At 32.8% G+C, this 24,861-nt stretch overlaps 1 protein-coding gene across 1 annotated transcript in view; it reads right to left on the bottom strand.

The window, feature by feature from the left end:
* LOC145254830 (E3 ubiquitin-protein ligase CCNB1IP1-like) overlaps nucleotides 1-24,652 on the bottom strand; it is a 102,769-nt gene extending 78,117 nt beyond the window's left edge. Inside the window, exons 1-4 of the mRNA XM_080113666.1 lie at nucleotides 24,456-24,652; nucleotides 13,598-13,663; nucleotides 9,537-9,552; nucleotides 387-446 (exon numbers count right to left, since the gene is read on the bottom strand). Of these exons, the coding sequence (XP_079969792.1) occupies nucleotides 387-446; nucleotides 9,537-9,552; nucleotides 13,598-13,663; nucleotides 24,456-24,479 (166 nt within the window). The 5' untranslated portion in view covers nucleotides 24,480-24,652. The remainder of the gene's footprint in view (nucleotides 1-386; nucleotides 447-9,536; nucleotides 9,553-13,597; nucleotides 13,664-24,455) is intronic.
* Nucleotides 24,653-24,861: the final 209 nt, after the last annotated feature.

Genomic DNA, 24,861 nt, shown 5'->3' with positions numbered 1-24,861 from the left:
TCAAGTATCATGGTTCAATTGTACTCTAAACAGAAACATTCATTTTGAACATGCCCCTGTCATATCAAAGAACCTACTGTTGATTTTATATGTCTGGTCTTTCTGTTTGTGCGGTAATAAAACTTCTCAAATGCACTCATTAGATGTTAGGCTGTATAAGGTGTTAACTTTAGTCAAAATCGCCAGTTCCTTCTTTCATCGGATTTTTTGGATTATCAATACTTATCAAAGACATTCCAATACAAACCTATCTAAGATCACTGCCAGGTGTCTAAAGTATATTTGTGTAAAATTTCATAAAAATCAGCTCAACCGTTACGGAGTCTACAGGGAACAAACTCACACACTTGCAAAGGTTGTTTTATATAATAGTAGAGATTACTTACAAGCAGGACATGTATAGGCCTTGTTGAATTCCCTTGAACCATCTTCTTCACAAAAGATATCTGATTAAAAACTTAAAAGAAAATAACTGAAGAAAGAAAAAGTAAAAATCAAAACAAAAAAATTCTTCAAGAGATGTTCTTTTCAATTTTATACAAAATTGAACATAAACAGCATTTTATTACGAGTAAAAAAAAATAATAATATTGCTAGGATTATTACCAAAAAGTACATTTTTTATTATTAACTAAAAGGACCCACGCATTAGAATTGCCTAGGAAAATTGAAGAATCCAATATAATCCTGCTCCCACCTCAAACTAAATATAAATATTGTTAATCCTGCATAAGTCACCTGGGTATTCCAAACATGGTTAGTCCCATGGGGTGTTTATACACCCCAATACAAAAATGTTAATAATGTTATTATTTTGTAAAATGTAATCCTGTTGGTTCAGGATATATCTACATTCCCTGTTGAACAGTTTGAATCACTTGTATCTTATTGATTATTAATATAAAATGATACTAAAGAAAAATGAAAATATCACATAAGCTAAGCTCATAGTTACAAAAGTGAAAGAGTAATAAATTGTAAATAATTTTATCAAAACTTATGATAAAGAAAATACTAAAACATATTAATTCCATATTAAATATTACAGGGTGGACTAATGATACATATGCACTTATATCTACAAATTTTCAAATATATATATATCATAAAATCATACCTGTGTTAGACAGCTGGGGTAATTGGACAGCCCAGGATAAAACAATGTCTACCTCCAAGGAAAACTGAGATACAACTGCACCATACCACGGGTGCTGTACTCTCTCAATGAGTCAGGAGAGTACTGAGAGGGAGGAAAAGAAATAAGTTGTCAACTAAGAATTATGAGCACTTAAACAAAAAATTGAGGTGGCAAAACACCCCATGAGACTAACACAGGGTTAATAACATTTTTACTATATCATTCACTCATTATCTAAGTTTATCATCTATGTTTCTTTCAACAACTTTGACACTATCTAGCTGTCCTTCTGTCAAGTTTCCTGTGATCACAATTGTGAGGGTTTAATGTATAGTTTTGCCATTGTTTATGCTCATGTCTGTTTTTCTCCCATGTCTTCTTAAGACACCCAACTTTCTTATTGCTGTCTCTGCACATGCTTATATACCCCTTGCTACTTCTAACATGGCTGAACAAGCAAAGATAGTTTACTCATATTAAGACAAAGTTTTCAGATGACCAATTTCTCAAGTAGAATGTCTGAACTAATTTTATGGATCTGGTCTGGCTTTCCATTGCATATCCACCTAATCGTTGTCCTGTCATTTCTTTGCAGTTGAGCAAGTGAGGCCTGGGTGAAGGCACAACACTCATTACCATACAATATTATGTCTCTTACACAGCTATTACAGTAATAATTGAGAAGTATTAAATACTGTGTTATTTAATTACTACATTTATAAATAAGAATGAATATTTAAATGTTTGTATTTTATAACTAAGAAAAAGCAACCTTGCAGTAAGATACATCGTTGAAAGTACGATAACTCTTATCATGGACTCTTTTATGATTACTTCCCTTTTACGTTGTAATCCCATAATCCTTTTTTTTACTCCCTGCTTCCTCTTGTACCAATAATAAAATATACTTCTCTTTATACCCGTCACACACGTGTTCATGTCCTCCTTCAAATATTTGTTCCAGTTCCTTTTCTCTTTTCACTGAAATGCAACTCGCAAGTTCTGTCCCCAGGAGAGATAATGGAAGCCGATGGAACAGACTTCTATTTGACGGAGATGAAACCAAATACAAAATTTGGGAGATAAAATATTTATGTCATATACACACACTTGGCCTAAAGGCCGCCATTTTAGGTCTTCACCTTAATAGGGATGGAAGTGACACTGAGAGAAATGAAGATGCTTATGCTGAACTTTTCTGGATGAAAAATTTTTATCCTTAATAATGAGAAAAGCTACAGATAATGGGAGAAAAGCTCTCAAAATATTACACGCACACTATGCAAGCAAAGGAAAACCAAGGGTAATCTTCTTGTACACCCAACTCACGTCTCTCAAAAAGAAAGGAGACGAAAGCGTCACAGAATACGTGACAAGAACTGAGACAATTTTAACAGCTCTGAGAAATGCCAGACAAACAGTTGACGATGCCATAATTATCGCCATGATAATAAAGGACTACCAAGCTGCTACGACCCTTTCTGGATTTATGTAACACACAGCAACAAAGAAATAACATTCCTGGAATTTAAAACAGAACTCCATGGTTTCGACGAAACACTGAAACATAAAATCCAATCGACCAGGGACAAAGTGATGAAATTGACATCATTTCTTTAAGAGAATATGATGGAGAGCCGTCACCACCATGACGAACGTGAAATATTGTGCTTTACATGCGGCGGAAAAAGACATTTATCGAAAGAATGTCCCAACAACAAACACAAACAGCAAAAACAGTGGTGTAGTTACTGTAAAAGTAACACCCATAAAAGGGAGTTCTGCCGTTATAAGCGAAAAGATACAATGAAAAAGGCAGCCAACACCGTAGAAAACTACTTCGCATTCAAAACAGAGGACTACTACTATACCCGGAACTTAATACCGCATATGAACCTACTAGTCGACACAGATGCCACTACGCACATTATAACAGACGCAAAGAAATTTAAGGATTCTGACCCAACATTCCATTCTGAGAACCACTACATAGAGTTGGCAGATGTAACTAAAACCAGTGGCTTAGCCTTAAAAAGAAGAGACACTGAAATCTGCCTTTTAGACACTAACGGAAACTCCATTACGACTGCCCTAAAAGGGGCACTACTTATACCTTCATATCCACAAGATATATTTTCTGTGAAAACTGCATCCCAAAACAGAGCGACAGTTATTTTCCAAGAAGAGGGGAATATACTAAAACCTAAAAACAGTACCAAATTCAAAATACATGTACGCAACAGACTATACTACCTAAAAAATATAGAGGAAGGAAACGCAGAAGACAGTTGTCATCAATGCCACAATATCCACACGTGCCATAAAATACTCAGCCATTGCAATTATGACGACATAACAAAACTACCCGATGTGGTCAAAGGGATGAAAATAAAAAATAAGACGGAAAACAACAAAAACTGCAACGTCTGCATCCAAGGAAAATTTTCCCAGAAAAGAAATAAATCTCCCAACAAAAGAGCAACAAATATTCTGCATTTAGTACATTTAGACCTAGCCGGCCTCATAGAACCAGCGGACTTAAACAGGAACAAATACACCATCTCATTCACTGATGACTTTTCTGGTGCCGTATTTGTATATTTTATTAAAAACAAAAGTGACGCCACACTTGCCACTAAAAAATTCCTCGCAGATATTTCCCCATATGGCAAAATAAAAATACTGAGATCGGATAATAGTTCGGAGTTCAAGTCAAACGACTTCGGAAAACTACTCCGCCGTAACAACATAAAACACAAAACCTCAGCACCATACTCACCTCATCAAAATGGAATGTGCAAAAGAAACTGGCGAACTCTATTCAAAATGGCAAGATGTCTTATCATAGAAAGCGGATTACCAAAAACACTATGGAACTATGCAGTTATGACATCTGCAGTTATACGGAACAGATGCTTCAATAACTGTCTAAAACAGATGCCCTACAAGATGACCGGGAGAAAACCGGACTTATCAAGGATGCACATTTTCGGTTCGGGTTGCTATGCCTACTCCCAACATAAAAAGAAAGCTAGACCCAAGGTGCCAGAGGGAAATTTTCATTGGATACAAGAGAAACATCCCGGCATATCTTATCTACCACCCAGAAAACGGGAAAGTGTGTAAACACGGACTGGTAAAATTCACCAACAACACCAACGACCAACACGCTCAAACACAAACCCACTCATCAAGCGATGATGACGCAAATTTTTCCCTTCTTAATAAAAAATTTAAAGTCAAGGGAAAACCCTAAACAGTCCAATACTGACAAGCAAACCAACTCTATAGTAGAAACTAGCTGTACACGAAGATACCCGACGCGTGAGCACAAAATACCCAGTTACCTAGAAGACTGTCGAAAGTAGTTCAGGATGGGAGCAGCCATGCAGTAATCGACACTGACTACGGCTACAAGGCTGCACAAGGCATACCCTGCACTTACAGAGAAGCTGTGATTTCCCCAGCGACACACCATTGGATCCAAGTGATGTGGGAAGAAATTGACTCCCTAAAGGAAAACAAAGTATACCATTTAACACCCTTACACAAAGGCAAAACGACAGTAAGTGGTAGATGGGTGTATAAAACCAAAGCAAATGCCGACGGATCCCCTAAATACAAGGCCAGGTTTGTCGCAAAAGGGTACAACTAAACTAAGGGAGTAGACTACACCGAGATTTTTTCTCCGACGGCTGATCACCTGAACAACATTGACACAGTTTTCTACGGACGGACTAATTTCCTCGCAGACCCATTTGTGACTGTAAGCGTGTAGTCAAAACATTCACAACCAACACAAATCAACTGCAACCCACCGTGCTGACCCTTGTGCACGCTTCATAGACTCCGAGGCAATACAATCTATGACCGCAACACTCGCACTCAAACTCACAACATCGTTCCTGTGACCATCTCACAGTTATATGAGTTTTGAACACTTTTTGCCTGATATCCTTGCACGTCGCAACTCCTCCTTTTCACCTTGATACTTAATAAATAAAAATTCTTTCTTATTCTCTATATAGTGGACATGCACGACACATATATATGCATGTTTTTTACTCCAATTATCTTTTCTTTTCTCTACTTCCAGCTAACTAGGAAGGGAGTATTGTGGGAATTGAAATTGAAACTCGGTTGTTGGCCTTTAACACTGGTAACCGGAGAACGACACAGCTTCCTGTTCTGTATATCTCTCCCTCTTTTCTGCTGAACTCTCGACTAGTCAAGATGTGACAGAGCACGCTCCTGGTTAGCATGGTCATCCAACAAGCTCTCCTAACTAAATGCAAGTAACGTTAGTCCTTTCTCAACGTACTCTTATTCTCAACAAACTCTTAATCTTTCCTCACATGTATATTTATGTAAATAAATCTGCATTCTTTCACTAATATATTGGTATGTTTTCGTCATCATTATGCAACCTTCTGCTTTTCAATCACTACCATTCAATCCATTAAACAACATGGAGAATGGGATCCCAATTACATAAACACGCCATCCTGTCCTCCACAAGTGCGTCCGTAGTAATATTAAAAAAAAAAACAACGAAAAAAAATACTATTGCGGTATCTTTATTACTAAAGTAAAATGTTAATTTAATGTAAATAATCACATCTGAACATGTGAAATAATAGTGTGAATTCATTTTAGCCATATAAAGTTTGTGAAGCATTTATAATATAAACAAACTTGTAAACTAAAAAATCTAATTGGCAATTTGTAAACAAAATGAAATATTTTTCTAAAGCGTCTGTAATAACCATTGAGTAAAAACGAATTACTGCCTCGTCATGTTTATTACTAAAATAAAATATAATTAATAATGATTTGTCACTGTAACTTTATGACTGAAATAAAACATTTGTCACTGTAAAGAAAGTAAATGTAAACAGCAAGGAAAATATGAATCTCCAATTTCTATTATTATGGTAAAATAACACGACAAATAATAAACCAACTAATTGGTTTCCTAGCAATGTTAGTAAGATATTAAGGAACATAATACTTGTAATAATTTAAATAGAGTGCGAAGCAAAAATTTCTTTTTTTTTTTTTTGAGATGCCAAAGTTTGTAATCAGATTATTTAATATGTAATGATTTTACTCAGGGAAGCCAGTACTTGTTTGCCAGAATTTTTAACGTTATTTTCGTGTTCAATCCTCCCACCTCGAAATTTTTATTTGAAATTAACATTTCTTCAGCTATTTTAAAGTACATGTTTGACGGAATTGTAAACAAAAGCTATGTTTACAGTACGCCACAAAACCTATAAAAGGGTTAATTTGAAAAGATTGGTCGAAGGTGGAAAGAATCTTAAATAATGTGTGCGTCCATAGTAATATACGAAAAAAAAGAAAAAGAAGATAAAATACTATTGCGGTATCCTTATTACTAGAGTAAAATGTTAATTTAACATAAGTAACCATCTGAACATGTGACATAATAACGTGAATTCATTTTAGCCATATAAAGTTTGTGAAGCATTTATAATATAAACAAACTTGTAAACTAAAAAAATCTAATCGGCAACTTGTAAACAAAATGAGATTAAATGTTTTTCTAAAGCATCCATAACTGAAATAAAATATAAGTAATAATTATTTGTCACTGTAAATGAAGGAAATATGCACCTCCAATTTTTATTTGGTAAAATAACACGGCAAATAACCAATAAACCAACTAATTTGTTTCCTATGTTAGTAAGATATTAACAGAAAATAGTACTGGTAATAATTTAAATGAAGTGTGACAAAATAATTTTTCTTTTCTTTTTCGAGATTCCGAAGTTTGTAATCGGGGTATGTAACACGTAATGATTCTACTCAGCGAGTCCATGTTTGTTGTAATCTGTGGAATGTTCATTTTTGAATGTTTCTTTCATACCGGAATGAACAAATATGTAGATCTCAACCGATGAGATTTTGAGGGACGGGAAGAAGGAGAAATCATTATTTGTGTAAGGTTAAAACATTAGCAGTAGGCAATGTGTATGAATTCACAAGTTATTTAATGGCAGAGTAGACCCAGGAAAGGATAAAAAAAAAAAAGGTATAAATGGATGTGGTGAAGAATGAGGGTGTAAGAAGTCTTCTATATATATATATAAAAGGCAAAATGTGTGTGACCATTTCGTGTATGACTCGCAAAGGCTTCTTTCGCACACACTCCCGGGGGGGGGGGGTATGATCACTTAGAACTATTTATATACCCGCTAGATAATACTAGATAATAATATCTAGGATTTGGGAACGTGGGTCGCCTCTACATTTATTTACATCGACTTTTATGAGATTCACGCTATTTCTCTCTGTCGCCTGTTTGTCCTGCTTTTTAGTATAAATAAAGTGAAACTAAATTTAAACGGTACATTCTGGACATCATCGTGCCAGGAAATCAGATTTGATCAATGTGAGGAGAAAAACTCCTCTTATATCAGACAATTGCTAATCAATCTGGACAATGGGGGGGGGGCTGGTTTCTCCTTCCCCAACAAAAACCAGTCAAAGTTTGGTAAACAAACCCAAGTTAACTGCGTGACTTCTATTTGACCTCATTAATTAGGTCAAATAGAAGCAGCAGAGTTAACTTTTATTGCGCCCACCTGTCAATACTTAAATAAATAAATTCAAACGCGATCCCATTGTATGTCGCCGTGGCCCAGTGGTTTTGCCTGAAGGTTTGATCCTCATACTCACCTATCAAAACTTTTTTTTTTATTTTAACCCCCACCCACCCCCGGAGTTTTGATTTACCCAAAACCACACACACCTCAAAACACCCGGGCATCGCCGGGTACCCCCCTCCGCTAGTATCGAATAGGGAGTAAAAGTTTGAGCTACTTCCTCTGTACGTTATGACAATGATGAACATGGCGCTCGTATGAATAAATGTCATGTTTTAATATTACAGAATGTGTCTGTAATGGAGTTCTATAGTTATATAACGTAATGACCAATAGCGTAAACAATGAATTTATATGTACCATCTGTTAGTGTAAATTTGGTCCAGAGGTGAAAAATTGCACCTCCTTTATTATATACAAGATATTACACAAATAGGTAACTTACTATTGCAAGACTACATATAGATGCCTTGAAATCAATAGTAAAACTGTTAACATTTTATGCAGTTCAGATTTTACGAATTTTACTGACATCATCACTCATTGATGACTTCTGAGATTTGGTTAATTGCTAAATTTACAATGTTGACCACCGCCAAAGAACGATCACCTTCATCACTGTCGACCAAGAGAAGAATCTATCAGCCATGTGTATGCAGTGTAATGTATGGAAGTGAATCTGGCCAGTGAGGGTTAATTTGATTGCTTGGTTTTACAGCATATCAAATCTTTTCAGGTTACTTAATGCTGAATCCAGTTATTTTAGTAAAAGTTTTTATGCTTCAAGCTATTTATATCCTCAAATATTTATTCATGGTGTTTGGTTTGGTAGTTTTGTTTTCGTTTTCAGGTTATTTAATGCCAAATTCAGTTATTTCAGTAAGAGATAATTATAAGCATAAATCTTTATCTTCAAATATTCATTAATGGTGTTTAGCTTGATTCTTTTGTAAAGAAAAATGTTTGTTTTTGACTTTGCAGAACATGATTGAGTTTTGCAGAAAAAAAAAGAACAATAACATCAGTGTTTAGTGCATTTTATGTCAGGAATCAGGTATCTTCAAACAGCCTGATCTGGCAACACCAAACTAGCAAGAGTTGATACATTGTATGGAGAGAAATAATCTGAGAACGATGAGATAGATGTGTAACGTGAAGTTAAATAGAAGCTTAGATCTGATAACCTCAGAGGAAGATTAAATTTGAACAGCATAGGGAGATGTTTTCAGAACAGGAGAAGTTTTTGGTTTGGTCACATTAAAAGAAAGAATGAGAGTTCTTCTGTTAGTAGACAATTGTGAGGTAGCAGGTTCAGTTTATAGGGGGGGGGACAGCCAAGGAAAACATGGAAGTGATAATGATGCACTTGAAAGAAAGAGGGATAAATCAAGACCCGTGCAGAGATAAGTTAGTTTGGAAATCAATTTCTAAAATGCATTCGACACTTGGCTGCATGTAAAACCAACACTAAACCCAATATAATGGTGATTGAACACATTTTTTTTGCCACCTTTATTTCCAGATACTTGCTGTAAAATGTTGATTTACAAAACAGAATTTATTAAAGGACATTATTATTAATGTGTACTGAAACGAACCAACATTTGTAACTAAAGCATCATTAAGTAAACACTTTAAAGTTTCTTAGTTTTCCCGTGTTTATGTTGTCATCTGGTGGTAAATAAATCAGAACTTTTATTTGCTTTCATTCCACTTTTTTCTTTCTTTTATTTACATAACATTGTTCAGCAGACATAAAAAAAGGATACGAGAACATGACGTCACCTGAAAAAGTCAAAATGTATGCAACACGTTTATGGTAATGATGAATCAGCATAATTCAATAAAGAAGTATGCTTCTTGTCTAGAATTCCTCCAATATTAAAAAACAAAAATAATGAAAAATCTGTACAATGAACGTATTTGTGACGAAACAATGTCATAATCAAAGAAAAAAAACATCACATAAATTGATCAAGTAGTTTTATTTTTAATTAAAAAAAATCAAATTTTATGAGTATCAAAGAAGTGACCATTTTACCCCCTCACCATCTATATATATAAAAGCGAAAATGTATGTATGTATGTATGTGTGTTCGCTTTTTCTGTATGTCAACAAAAGGCTTTTTTCAGAGAAGCGGTCACTCGCTTCACAACATTTTAAAACTTTTTATATCACATATAAATCGTAATATCTTACAGTTAACAACAAAGCTCGCCTGTCTATTTAATTTACTCGATTTCGGGAAGATAAATATTCAATATTTGTCGCTCGCCACATCTGGGTTAGTCTTTTTCCTATAACATCTTGGGGGAAAAAAAAAGCGTTCAGCAGTAAATGAATACTATCCCGCAGTCAAACTTGACCTCATTAACTCATTAAAACGGGCACCTGCTAAATCCAAGTAATTAAATAAATTCAAACGTGTTTCCGTTAGCATCTCGCGGTGGGCCAATGGTTAACGTCGCACGTTTTTTTTTTTTTCACTCTAATTTACAACTTTGCCTCAACGGTTCGGGTTCGATCTTCATACATACTTTTTTTTTTAACCCCCCCCCCCCCCAGACACCTCCAAACACCCGGGCAACGCCGGGTACCCCTCACTAGTTATGAAATAAATGTCAAGAAAAAAAGGGAGATAACTTAATTCATACTTACTAGATTTATGGGTACTTGTACAGTTTAATCAGGACATTAAAAAATGAAAATATTGAGAAAAAAAAAGTTATATTGTATGTATCCGTTATGCAATGAAGTCCTCCGGAAAAAAACTTCACTTAATTTGATCTTTTTTTTTTTTATAGCAAAAAAACAATTTGTTATGATACCGAGCAAAAGGTAGTTATGCTTCTATTTTTAGGAAAAAAAAAGCTAATATTAAAGATGGGAAGAGTGTCAGTGCTTTAAACTGAGTTATCTCCTTCAAAAAATTCAAAGATGGCTACCTTTAGCGCGCTCCCATAAAAACATTTTTTTGCTGTAAAAAAAAAAACAAGAAAAATAAATAAACTAATTGATCAAATTAAGTGAAATTTTTTTTGTTTTGAGATCTTCAGTCCAAAATGGATACGTACAATATAACCTTTTTTCAATATTTTTATTTTTTAATGTCTTGATTAAATTGTACAATTACCGATTCATGTTGTAATGCATACAAATTCCCATAAATCATTTAAAAATTATTTTTTTATAAAAATAAAACTACTTACTCAATTTACATAATTTTTGGAATATATTTTCGTTTTGTCAGAGGTACGCACATCATAGATTTTTTTTTTTTTTTTAAATGGGGGAAGACTTGACAAAAACCAAAAGTATTATATTAAATGTTTTCTTTTTTTTTTCTTATTTTCAAATAAATTTTTATCTAAAAATAAAAGGGTAAAAAATTAAATACAAGCAAATGTTTGGATTTTGACGGGCTTTCATTTTTTTAAGGGTGATGCGGTACATATTTTTTAACACATTAAGTCTCAGGGTATCAAGATTTTTATACTTATTGAATTGAAACTTTGTGCAATGATTAACAAATGGGTTAGAATAAACAAATTGAAAGGAAAAAATTATTTTATATATTTAGAAAGTGAAATATTGGCTCTCCTATAAATAGGGCAATGAGTACATATATATATATTTATATATATATATATATATATATAATTTAGAAAGCAAGAGGATATACATCTATATAATTATAAAACTCAAATGACCTTGTAACGAGTGATGTAACCCATTTTCCAGTTTATGACATCCGGTTGCGCATGTGTACATAAACATTAACCCATAACAATGTACACAAATAAACACAAATCGCTTCTTTTGCAGATTTTGACCTGCGCACTGAAATATTAATGTTATTATTCCGAAATTATTATTTAACATGGGAAAAGTGAGGGTGTTTTGCAACTATTCTTTATTATAACTATACTGTTGCTATTTTCTTACAACTAAACAAGTTTAACCCGTTGACAAACATAACAATTGTAGTAAAGCCAAGACTACTACTACTACTTTCTATCCGTCCCTTTTCCTTCCTTCCTTTTTTATTTTTTGTTTACATTTCTAGATACAAAATAGTTGTGTGAGAACGGTAAATTTGTTGACACATTTACTAATCTGTTTCAATATTAGTTTTATTTTATTTTATTTATTTCGGTTTTATTTTTTGCTTCAGGTTTTATTAATTATTTTTTTTTTAGATTTTAAGTTTCTATAACTTGGTTGAAGGATTCCAATATGGGTTTTTCATTCTTATATTTCTCATCGGTAGGTTCATGTGCGTTTTTGCTGCTAAATGACTTTGTTGGCGTTCGATTCGTAGGAAAATTATGTTTAATTTTCGATTTTTGAGCGATTATTCAGAAAAATAGGTAACATTACACAAATAGGGAGGATTTTTTTTTTCATGTTTGAGTGATCTATCCGTGATTTTTCATTTTAATATACTTTCATAGAAATGTTTCTGTTATGTCAAAAAAAAACTATTTTCTTTACGTCACAAGTGTCACGCTCATACATGAATTCCATAGCTAATATAACATACTAACCCAACGGGTCACGGGTAGTCTAGTTCAAGATAAAATTTACACATTATGGTAAGGAGCAAAGCAGTTAACACAAAAAGTTACATTGCACTTTTGAAAATAAGTAGCTTACTATTGTAAGACTCATTTATATAATTTCATACATCATAGAATTTTACAAAGTTTCACAAGAATTTTTAAGAGTTCCAACAACTTGATGGATGTAGATGAATTTTATCTATCCTTCATAGCAATTATGCTGTAAGCACTACTATCATATATTATCTTATAGACTTTAAAAAGAAATTATTCAGTGTCCTATTTATAGGGCAGTAGAACTTAATGAGTCAAATAGTTTATAATAATGAATTCTATTTAATCCATAGATAAGACCCTGACAGGTATTACCACCACTCCAAGTTAGAGTGGACCTGGGAGTAGTTATGTTAACTGAAGGCTGATTCCACATTCCCTAAAGATCCAAAATTGAGGTTTCATCACCAAATGCACTTTAAGGTACTGGTAAAATATTTTTTTATATAAAGGGATGGTATGATTATAGAAAATTGAAAAATTCTACTCATAGGCACTGGCGATAGAAATTGGCCAATCAAATTGAGCTACGTTCTACTAGCAACCAATCAGAAACTATAATGGTTCAATAAAAATATTGGAGCTTTTATAATTCTCGCATATAATTTTTTGTGTCCACATGAGAAAGATCTCTGCCCACAAAATTTTCAAGACCAACTTCAATGAGATCAGATAACCATTAAAAACTTTTTTTCATCTCCAAGACTTATACAGATTAGCTCTCCATTGGAAAGTCTTCTGAAATTAAAAATCAAAAGGTACTATACAGAACAGTGGTATAGAGAGGCTCAGTTGTTAATAGGGTTTGGAAATTGGATAGGAAGAATATTAAAAAAAATATTGTGTGCAAGGATGATCAAGGCAGTTTAGAATTTAACCGTAGATGAGAATCTGACAAATATTACCATCTGGTTCAAAATGGATTTGAAATTAATAGTAACAAACGAGTAACTTCACCACCTCCCCTCTAAATCTCCTAAACTGGAGCATCACCATTTCAAAGTCATACCCATGACAACTTTCATTATAAGATAGAAAAAAAAAATGGCTGCTAGAATAGAAAGTCTAATTTATATGGAAAATGTTCTAATTAAGGACTGCTTTCTATTGATTTTGAATTCTATTGTTTGGTTTTCATGCTGACAAGCAACAGCATCGTACATCGAGTCATTTTTGGTGGGATATGAAGTTAATTAATATTAGAAATACTTACCCAAGCATATTTACTTAAGCTTTTTCGGCATTTCTTAAAATTACATATCAAATCGCCATCCATACCCTACAAAAAAAAAGTTAAAAGCAAACTTTAAACACTTTAAAAACATTGTAAAGTTTTGTTTTTATTTTATATAAGAAATGCTGCTCAATGAAAGTCCTTCACCCATGATGCGTAAGCATGGAAAAGGATGCGGTGTGGCTAAAGAATAAATTGTTAACTATTCTGATCTTTTCATCCAACAATTTTTGTGATTAAAGTCATCACATTGCAATCCAAACTCACAATTCCAAATTTATCAACGTCTCTGAAAAATATATTTTTTTATCCAAGCCGGTACTATCTCATTTGCATATATGTAACAAGATTTCACGTTACTTCACAAGACCCACCAGCATATAATCAGATGTGGCAATCATTCTTTTTTTTTTTTTTTTTTTTTTTTTTTTGCCTGTAACTGGACCCCACATGCTGCACAAAATCAAATGTTGGTCAAGGGCTGTTTCAAAAGTAAGACCTATTTTTTTTTTTTTTTTTAACTAAGAAGAGCTACAAAGACAGTAGTACTATTAAAACAAATAACCTTTTGTGCTCCAGAATTAATTATCTGCATAATTACAACAATTCTCAATGCACTTTTGCCAAACTCTTTTGATGCCTCAGTCATTAAAGTCCAGAGTGTGCTTTATCACTAACATCATTGTCATCATGCTAAAAATCAACAAACCCATCTAACTGTGCTAACTTCATGAACATTCAACAGGTGCACGTTAATGTTTATTGGTTCACTTTTTTCCGCATGGAAGAATTCAATGACACATCTCCGCTTTTGATGCACGTCCATGACAGAGATTGCTTTCTTAGAGTCTCACACGTCAACAGAGAGATGGAACTTTTAAGTCATGAATGCCTAAGTTCATTTGCCATATAAGTGAATCATCATAACAATGCAATTAGCAATTTCCTCTGATCCATTCAGGCTGAATAAAAAAAATAGGAGGCATTATTTTTTGAAACGTCCCTCATTATTTGCTACAAGAAATAGCAATACACATAAAAAAATAGAAATGGCTTAAAATATTTCAATAATTGCATACATAGAAAGAGCTTGATAATGTAAGAATCTTTTTAATTTTTTAAAATCTGATTAAAATTAAGGTAGTTATGACTATTTTTGTGGCACATTTGAATATTTTTCCCTCTAAGATCATGTGTTTGTCATATTTTACACTACTTTTTCTGTAAAAATATCTTTGTTAAAACAGAAAATTAATTAATCAAATTTGCCATATAAGTGAATTTTTGTGCAAGGAATCAGAATATACTACTGAAAATCTCCAGAAATTAATCGTTTCCACATAATCTGCAGTAAATGCACAAATATGCTGCAATTCCTTAAAAATGCCATGTAGCCATTAAAAGAAAAGTTAGAGAACTTGAAGCTGAATTGTAATGCATTTTATGTACAAAAAACTGAAATCTAAATCTAGGACTGTTTAAAAGTGAATGTATTGCAATATTTCTTTGGTATTATTGTAGATTAATAACTTCTGTTACTTCCCCCCCCCCATCTGACCACCTCTCCAAAATATGTGATTCTACCTTTGTAGGTAATTACATGTGAACACCTTGCAAAACTTTAATGAAAGATAAACAAAAATTATTTTAGAATTTAATGTAGAATGATTCCCCATTTTTAATCATTCCAGCGTTTCAAGGCAGTTAACCATTTTTTTTTTTCTATGATAGATAAATCCTGTGTGTGTGTGTGTGTGTTTTTCTTTCTAAAGACAATTATGTGTTATTTTAAGAGGGTCTTTGTGCAATTATGGGAGGGTGGAGAGGTTGCCAATCTGACTTTGGGTTAATGATAGAGCTAAGGGAAATTATGTGTAAACATCCTGAAGAATTGATAGAAACAAAACAAAAACAATTTTAGAATTTAGAGTTGGGATTGGTTTCACAAAAATTTAATGTAAAATAATTCAACATTACTAGCGTTTTAGGACAGTTAACCAATTTATTTTTTATGAGAGGTAAATCATGTGCACTTTTCTTTAAGGAAGGATCGTTTTTTTTTTTTTTTTTTTTTTTAGATGGTTATATTTAGCTTACCAGGGAATTTTGTTTGATGGGGGAGCTTGCCACTTGGACTTAGCATTATTGTTAGGGCTAAAAGAGGTTATAGGAGGAGGCTTGCAACTCGTACCTAAGGTTAGAGGTAGGATTAAGGGAGTTTTTTTTTTAAGAGGACGTTTGACACCCATATTTATGGTTAGTGGTTCATAATTATTGGCTTATGAAAATGTTATGCCTTAGATTTTGAACATCAAATTACTTTTAATAATGTAAACTTACGTAAATGAGGGGTGTGAAACTTTACAAGAGTTAAGAGATGCAGACAAAAATAAATTTTATTTAAAACAAGTGATATCACTCTAACAGAAAATGTGACGTTTGGAAAAGTATCAAGTATTTTACCCGCCTATTTGAATATAAAAAACTTTTTGCTAAAGTTGGTAAGCATTCACAAATTTTGAATGAATTTGATTTTTATTTTCAATTACATGTCTTTTTTCTACCAGGTGACACATTATTTCGTTTATAAACTTTCCAGTTTAAAATGTTTTTATCACTTAACTAGAAACTGAGCATCTCCTACAAATATTTGAATATTGATTTTGCATTTTTTTTGTTTTTTGATAATTGGGTAGATTAGTTTTCATTCAATAATAATCTACTGAAAACATTGTAAAAAAAAGACGAAAATAAAACAGAGGGGAGTACCGCTTGTATACGTAAAACAAAATAATCATAATTAAAATTTGTTTAATTCACCATTAAAAACTAAACTTTAGTGGGGGATGCCCTTTTCTCTTCCCTGCAACCTCTCTCCCACAGAAGAGACATTGCGAGCCTGTCTTTGTTTTACCGTTATTTCCATGGCAAGTGCTCGTCTGCGCTCCAATCTCTGGTCCCCCCTCACCAATCTTTTACGAAAAACATCCGTCTAACTGAAGCCACTGTAAAAAATTTTCCCCACTCTCTATCTGTGCCTAAATCAAAACGTAGATTCCATGAACAAAGCTTCTTTCTTAGAACAGCACGCCAGTGGAACTCTGTTCCAGTCTGCCTGTTTCCCACCTGACTACAACTTGGATGTCTTCAAATCCAACGTAAACAAATTTCTGATGAACCGCCCCCTTAAGTAGACACTTTAATAATACATTTGCATGAAATGTCTTAGTTTTAATCCTGTTAAGGTCAAACTCAGACGGAAAAAAATGAGTTCATTTTATTTATATAGATTATCATAATCAGTATATTCAGATAATATCGAGCACGTTTTCGGCGGTTTGTAGAAATAGACTTCCAAACTAACCTACATCTGGACAAAACTTTCTCTTTCAAGTCCATCCTTATCACTTCCATGTTTTAACATTACCCTGCAAACTAACCCTACTACCTCAATTGTTATACATCTACTAATCCAAGAACTTTCATCAATTCTTTCAATGTGACCATACTATCAAAGTCTCCTGTTCTGCACACATCTTCCCTTACTATCCAGATTTAATCTTCCTCTTGAGATCTCCAGATCTAAACCTGCCTTTAAGACTCAAATCACAGTCATAATATTTTCTCTCCATGCATGTTCTCAACTCTCATCAACCAGGTTACATTTACATCATTACACTAATAGACTGTTCCTATAATTCTAAAAAATTATTTCTCAGCTGAACTGTGATTAAGTGACTGTGCTTATGTATTTAGAAATTACATTATTTCTTTTCATTCTGTCAATTTATGTAATTCAAGAAAAATTAAAATGGTTTTTCAAAAAGTTCAGAGTTGAGTTTAAGAAACTGTCAAATCTTTTTAATATAGTCTAAAGCATTGGTTCTCAACAAAATATCCATAAAACTAGGATTCAGAAAGGGTCGGAATTTTTGGATCCAGCTTAAATATATATGAAAAATATAACAATGGAAAGTAAATAATAAAATTGTATCTAAATACAGAATCTATTTGATAATTATTGATCCATTAAAAATTCTTAAACTATGCTCAATACAGAAATACTGTACAAATTAATATATATATAATTAGTCTGGGTGCCCAGCATTGCCCGGGTGTTTGGAAGTGTGTGTTGGATAAAAAAAAAAGAAAAAGTGGTAGTAGGAAGGCAGGAATGCTTGAACCCGTACCGCGAAGGAGAAAAAGAATGTGAAAAAAAATGTGACGTCTTTGCTTTTGCGTCCATTGCCAAACCAGAAGTGGCAAAGATTTAAATTTAAGGCTAGTCAATCAAAAAGATGGGATGCCTTTCAAAAATATATATTAGTGAAAAAAAAAAATAAATATTGGTGAAAAAAAGCGACCCCTTCTTGTAGAAAAGTGCCCAGTTGAGGGTGAATAAATTAATGGTTTTAGCCAATTTTTCGATATTTGTCATCCAAAGGGTCGAGCTTCAAAACAATACCAATCTTGTAAAAATCCGTCGCCTATGTCAAAAGTTCTAGGCAAACATACATACATGCATACATACATACACACATTAAAACAGACAGGTGAGATTTATATTATAGATTAAGTAAAAATTAAGTTTACAAGTCAAAAGCTTCAGTAAACTTAAAGCGAATATAGATATTAATATTTATATATTAGTATTACTATTAAGATTATGTTTACATTAGCGCCAATATTTTTCAATCACATTTTATTTCAAAATCACTTACTGTCTATCTCACTTTCATTCAACTGAAAGCCTTTACTCCTATGCATCTGTTCAGATGAACGCTTTTTGACACATAACATAATTATTTCAAGGACAATCAGTCTGGGTCATAACTTTTTTTTACCTTCTTTGTATCTTTGATAACAATCTTTAACACATTGAAATAATCTTTCTTCCTTGACCGCTTGCAAATGGGATTTTCCCAGAGATTTGGATTATTCTCATTTTGGATTTTTAATTTGGATCTATTTGTCAACATTGTAAATCCGAGTATTTCTTATGAGAACATTGACTCTTATGATCATTTCGCCCTGAGACATACTTAACCACTGCATATCCTTTCATCTGGATTTTTAATCTTTAATTTTTAATTTACTTTTTTCATTTTTTTTCTCCATTTCATGAACTCTTTACATTAACTTTTTGGATATATGACTAGTTTTCACATAATGCTGTTTTATTTTTTCCTAATACCAGCAAATTCATAGCTTCACTATAATATTAATTTGCTAATATCTTTCTTCTGATGAGAAGAATGCATACTTTGAAACTCCACGGATTAAGGGAATCTTAATATTTCTTTTTTTGAGTATCCTGTCGAACAATAATTGTTGTAAATTATTATTTACAGTCTTAAATTGTGTTCTTTATATATATATATATATATATATATATATATATATATATATGTATAGTAATTTATAAAATATATATGGCGATTAAGCTACACTGAATATTCTGCGTTTCATCCACTATAGGATTCGTCAGGCTTATGCGCGAATTCTGTGGTTGCTTCTTATTTTTATATATGTTGAGGATTTCTAGTTAGCCAATCAGCTTTCTAGTATCCACCGCACCCCTTCCTATCAGCCAATGGGCATGCATTTTATCGAACAAAGGATCTGTTTTAGAACTAGGTTAGTGGTTTAAGGTAGATCTTTTCCTTCCTTTTTATATATATATATATATATATATATATATATATAAATAAATATACCTATGTGTACACACATACATGCACACATATATATATATATATATATATACATATATGTGTGATCGTTTATGTATATTCATGTTTGTTTAATTTATTTATTTGTTTGTTTTCTATTGTTATTGTTAGTTTTAAAGCTATTTTGTATCGCTATCCTAGAGTAAGTTTTATTTTGTGAACACAGTTGTTTGCTATTTCTCGTCTACAGTTTAATATATTTTGAGGTTCTTTAAAGTACAGGATAGCAAATTTTTCATGGAGGCATAATTTATATGGGTCGTCTAAATGTCTGCACGTGGTAGCTTGTCTCATTATTTTCCAATCGACTAAGTTTAACATGACGTCCAGGAAGTTTGTTATTTTTATGTTAGCTGATACGTCCGCTTTTAGGCCTAATTTTTTCATTTCTTTGTGTATGATTTTCTTAAAGTTTTCTCCCTTGACTTTAGATAAAAACACATATGAACCATACTTAAAAGATAACGCTACTCCAATTTACGTAAACCCTAAGTCCAACCACCCACCATAAATTATAAAACACATCCCTAACTCGATCGTAAGTAGACTCAGTAATAACTCAAGCGATGAAAATGCATTTAACAGGTCAACCAATATTTATGAAACAGCCCTAAAAAATAGTGGATACAAAAATATTGATATCAAATATAAGCAACAAAACACCAACAACTATAATAAAATTAAAAATAGAAGAAAAAGAACTATAATTTGGTATACGGCCCCATACAATCAAATGTTAAAAACAAAACTTGGCAAGAAATTTCTAGATCTTATTGAAAAACACTTTCCCGCAACCAACCCCTTACACAAAATCTTCAATAAAAATACCTTGAAGTTATCTTACAGTTGTTGCGAAAATTTAGAGATGATAATTAAAGCACATAATAACAAAATACTAAATGAAAACAATGTAAACAACAACAAAATAAACAATAAAAAAGTAGACACCATGACAGAAATAAAACCAACACTAGCAGAAATAATAATAATAATAATAATAATAATAATAATAATAATAATAATAATGATAACAATAATAATAATAATAATAACAAACCAACCCCGGACAAGAACAACCATACCATAAATAAAAATACTAATAACGAACAAGATAAATGCAATTGTAGACACTGCACACTTTGCCCAGTCCAAAATAAATGTCTAACAAAAAGTGTAGTTTATCAAGCAACAATATTTGCGAAAGAAATCCCGAATAACAAGAAATATTACATAGGCATGACTTCCTTAGATTTCAAAACCCGATACTATGACCACAAAAGTACATTCAAAAATAAAAAACACCGTATAAAAACAACACTAGCGAATAAATACTGGGAACTCAAAGAAAGCGGACATTCGCCGGTAGTCGAATGGAAAATAATGAGACAAGCTACCACGTGCAGACATTTAGACGATCCATGTAAATTATGCCTCCATGAAAAATTTGCTATCCTGTACTTTAAAGAACCTCAAAATATATTAAACTGTAGACGAGAAATAGCAAACAACTGTGTTCACAAAATAAAACTTACTCTAGGATAGCGATACAAAATAGCTTTAAAACTAACAATAATAGAAAACAAACAAATAAATAAATTAAACAAACATGAATATACATAAACGATCACACATATATGTATATATATATATATATATATATATATATATATATATATATATATATATGTGTGTGCATGTATGTGTGTACACATAGGTATATTTATTTATATATATATATAAAAAAAAAAATAAAAAAAGGAAGGAAAAGATCTACCTTAAACCACTAACCTAGTTCTAAAACAGATCCTTTGTTCGATAAAATGCATGCCCATTGGCTGATAGGAAGGGGCGCAGTGGATACTAGAAAGCTAATTGGCTAACTAGAAATCCTCAACATATATAAAAACAAGAAGCAACCACAGAATTCGCGCATAAGCCTGACGAATCCTATAGTGGATGAAACGCAGAATATTCAGTGTAGCTTAATCGCCATGTATATTTTATAAATTACTAACTAGCTCTGCCTACGTATTGAGCACTTTTGAAGTAAATACTTAAAGTTTACGCATAAATCTATACTTCCGTATATTAAATTTATGTAAGTAAATGAAGTAGTTATATATATATATATATATATATATAGGATGTAATTTAAAGAAAAGTAAAAGATCATACAGATAGGTACAAACTAATACACATCTAAAACAGAATATATTTAATCGTTATTGGAATGTACCTGTTTTTAATACATCAAAGCAAATTAGCTTCAAGACTAACATGTATTTTCTAAGACTTTATAACTAAATAGTCCCAAAAACAAAAACAAACAAAAAATCCACGAAAAAACAAAAAAAAAACAAATGCATGCTTTGCTATTTAAATTCAGATAAAATCAATTAAAAACTGTAAAACAAGAATTTCCATTAGCGAGCAAATAATTAACATATACAAAACAGAAATTAACAAAAATATTTGTCTATGCTTAAATAATTTAAAAAGAAATCTATTATACAAAGGGCAGTGGTCTGTGTGCATGTGTGTATATGTCTGGCTAAAAGTCAAAAACAACAAGACAAATACTCACAAAGCTGGTATATTCTTGATTGGTGTTGTCCCAGGTACATAATATCTCAACTTAAGAAAAAATATTATTCATTCTTTGACCATAAACTGGTACAGATTTCATCAATACCAGCTAATCATTGATGTTGCACGTAATAAGGTTGTGATTTTCTCAACTACAATCCACACATAACAGTGGTTACAATCAGATGAGTTGAGATCAGATATTATTGTCATAAAAGTTCTCACACAACAACTTCTGGCTCTTCCAGATGTTTAACATGGAAGTGAGTCCTGCTGCAACACTCACAGCTTTTTTGTAGACACCCAGCATTTTAAAACAGTGAATAGCAACTCGATATAGTCATCAGATTTGAATCTGTGTCCATTTTTAAGATGCTAGGCGACATGACATGGACTTCACTGGAAACACACTTAAAGACCATGACTGTCTGAAGAAATGTGATCTTTATAATGTGTGGAACTTCATGCGGACTGAAGGCTAGCCAGCTTTTGTTTTGTGCATTGTGCAACTGGTTCTGAGAAGAACCAGAGCATCTTCAGTTTAACTGAGTGTTTGACCATGTTGGGGAGTTTCTTGGCTTTTAGAAAGCGGTTCACTTGGAACTGGTCCTGAAAACAACAAAAGCAGCCTCATAATTTTCGCTTCCATTATTTTATCCTTCAGTCCTCATATTCTATGAGTGAGCTTTCTGAAAAAAGGGTAAGAATTGCCATTTTCTAGATCAGTTGGCTAGATTTGGACCACGAAATGGTATTTTTTATCTCTCTACATTAAGTGGCTTCATGCCCTATCTGAAGTGATTTCCCTTAAAGAAAAAAAATTTCAAGTTCAACTGCTGATGTTTGACGATGTTGATGAGTTTCTTGGATTCCAGAAGGTAGTTCTCTTGGACCTTGACGATAAGTTGTTGGCTCTTGCAATTCTTGTAAGAGAAATCGGGAAGACCTCGATTGAGTACTTTCTTCATAGTTGCCATTCTGAACCCCCTTTTTCTCATTATCGACAGTGTCTTGCCTGAATCTTGCTCCATCTTTTTTGGGGGCTTTTTAACAGAAACTCATTTTGCAGACATAGCCGAAACGCCTGCTATGATCTTTCATGTTAGCCAATTACTTTTACATCTGCCACAATTCTCCAGTCTACATTTCATGGCTTTCAAACTATTTGAGGAGTACTAAGTTGCAGCTAAGATTTGAAAATATTTGAATCCAGCACACATTATAATGATGCCTGTCATCCTCTCCAAATATACCGGTTGTTCATGGTTTCAAGTTCTTAAACAATACTCAACAATGAAGGATGCTAAAAAACAGCAAGATTTAACAAGAAAGTAGTTGCTTTGGTTAACTACCACACTGTCATTGGAGTATCAAGTAAGTAGGTGCAGATGTTGAAAAAAAACATGCTGGATATGGTCATTTGATTTGCTGCCGTAAAATTAGCAAGTCTTTCACCATTAGCACATTGATTTCCAATCACAAATCTTTCGAGGGGGTGCTGTTACAGATATCATTTGTGCCTGCATGGGTATCCCAATCACCTGCACTAATTAGAATATCACTCTGGTACACGGTCAACAGTAGACTACAAGTTGTTGTGTAAATAGTATTTATCTTGATCGTCAGTGTTAAGCGTGGGAGCATAGATGGCAATTACAGTGACATTGAAAACCAAACTATTCAAGCAAATATGAACCTAACAAGGGAAGATTGATTCTCATGCAAGGAGTGATGCACTGGCATGATCATTAAGAGTAAAGGTAACTATGAAAACCAGAGTTATCAATCGGACCACTCTTCTCTTTATATATCATAGCCAAAATTTTGATAAACTCATTGTTAAATTTTCATCTTTACTTGTGCCAGCAATAGGTAATTGAATCTTCATTAAAAATAAATAAAAGAATAGATTTTGGAATTGGAAATTAGGCTATTTTTTTTTTTTTTTAGATTCCCAATTCCAATTAATTATCTGAACACTAATGTGAAGAAAAAAAAATGGAAGGTAAAATAGAACTAACATGTCTAGCGGTTTTCTGTATACATTGCAATAAATCATTTTTTTATGAAAAAATTTACTTCTGTCCAGATTTTGATCAGCATCTTTGTATCTGCACGTATTGTTTATAATCAGAAACTTAGTATTGGCGGGATTATGAATGTATTGCGTGCTTAGTATCTCAGAAACATGTTTGGAATTAGTTTAAACTGTTTAATAATTAAAAATATTATAAGGAAAGGGTCTGTTCGATGTATTGCTGTTGCATAGTTAAATTAATTAACCTGAAATAGAAAATACTTAGTAATTCTCTGTATTTTTGAGATGAGGTGTTTTCATTGATTGAGATTGTCGGACTGACTTTCTCATCTTGGTTGTTATGGTTAACAAGCATAAATTACGTATAAAGTCTAACCAAATGGAACCCAAGTACAAATATAGACATTCATTAACACATTGACAAATGCAATTCTGACAAGTAACACAACATAACAGAGAAATACAAATGTTCATAACTCACCAATTGGGTGGAAACCTCTACCATAGATAGGATAGATATGTTCTGCCAATGCAAGATTTGTGTATCAACATGGAGAACAACCGTTTTCTACACTATGAGATTGCATGCTTTCTCTTACATAGCTTTTGACCCACCAGACGGGAAAACGTGCTGTTTGATTTCCTTTTCAGCTCTCTGCGTACCAAGCCAAGGGAAACCACCTACCGATGTATCTACCACCAGTGTTGTTTTCCCTAATTCTCCTACAGGTTGATAGCCAATATCTGCTGATTTGTTGCCATGGTACCCAACAGTGACTCACTGTCTTCTCCCCTACTCCACAAAAAAATTTTTAAAAACTTATGGAAATGTGAGGAGACATCTACAAATTATTGTTCCTAAATCTAAGTTAGAGATCTGTGGCCAA

This window comes from Euprymna scolopes, chromosome 30 (assembly GCF_053919585.1).
Source record: "Euprymna scolopes isolate OS-2025 chromosome 30, ASM5391958v1, whole genome shotgun sequence".
NCBI classification, from domain to species: Eukaryota; Metazoa; Mollusca; class Cephalopoda; order Sepiida; family Sepiolidae; genus Euprymna; species Euprymna scolopes.
This window is presented reverse-complemented; position numbering and strand designations above follow the sequence as displayed.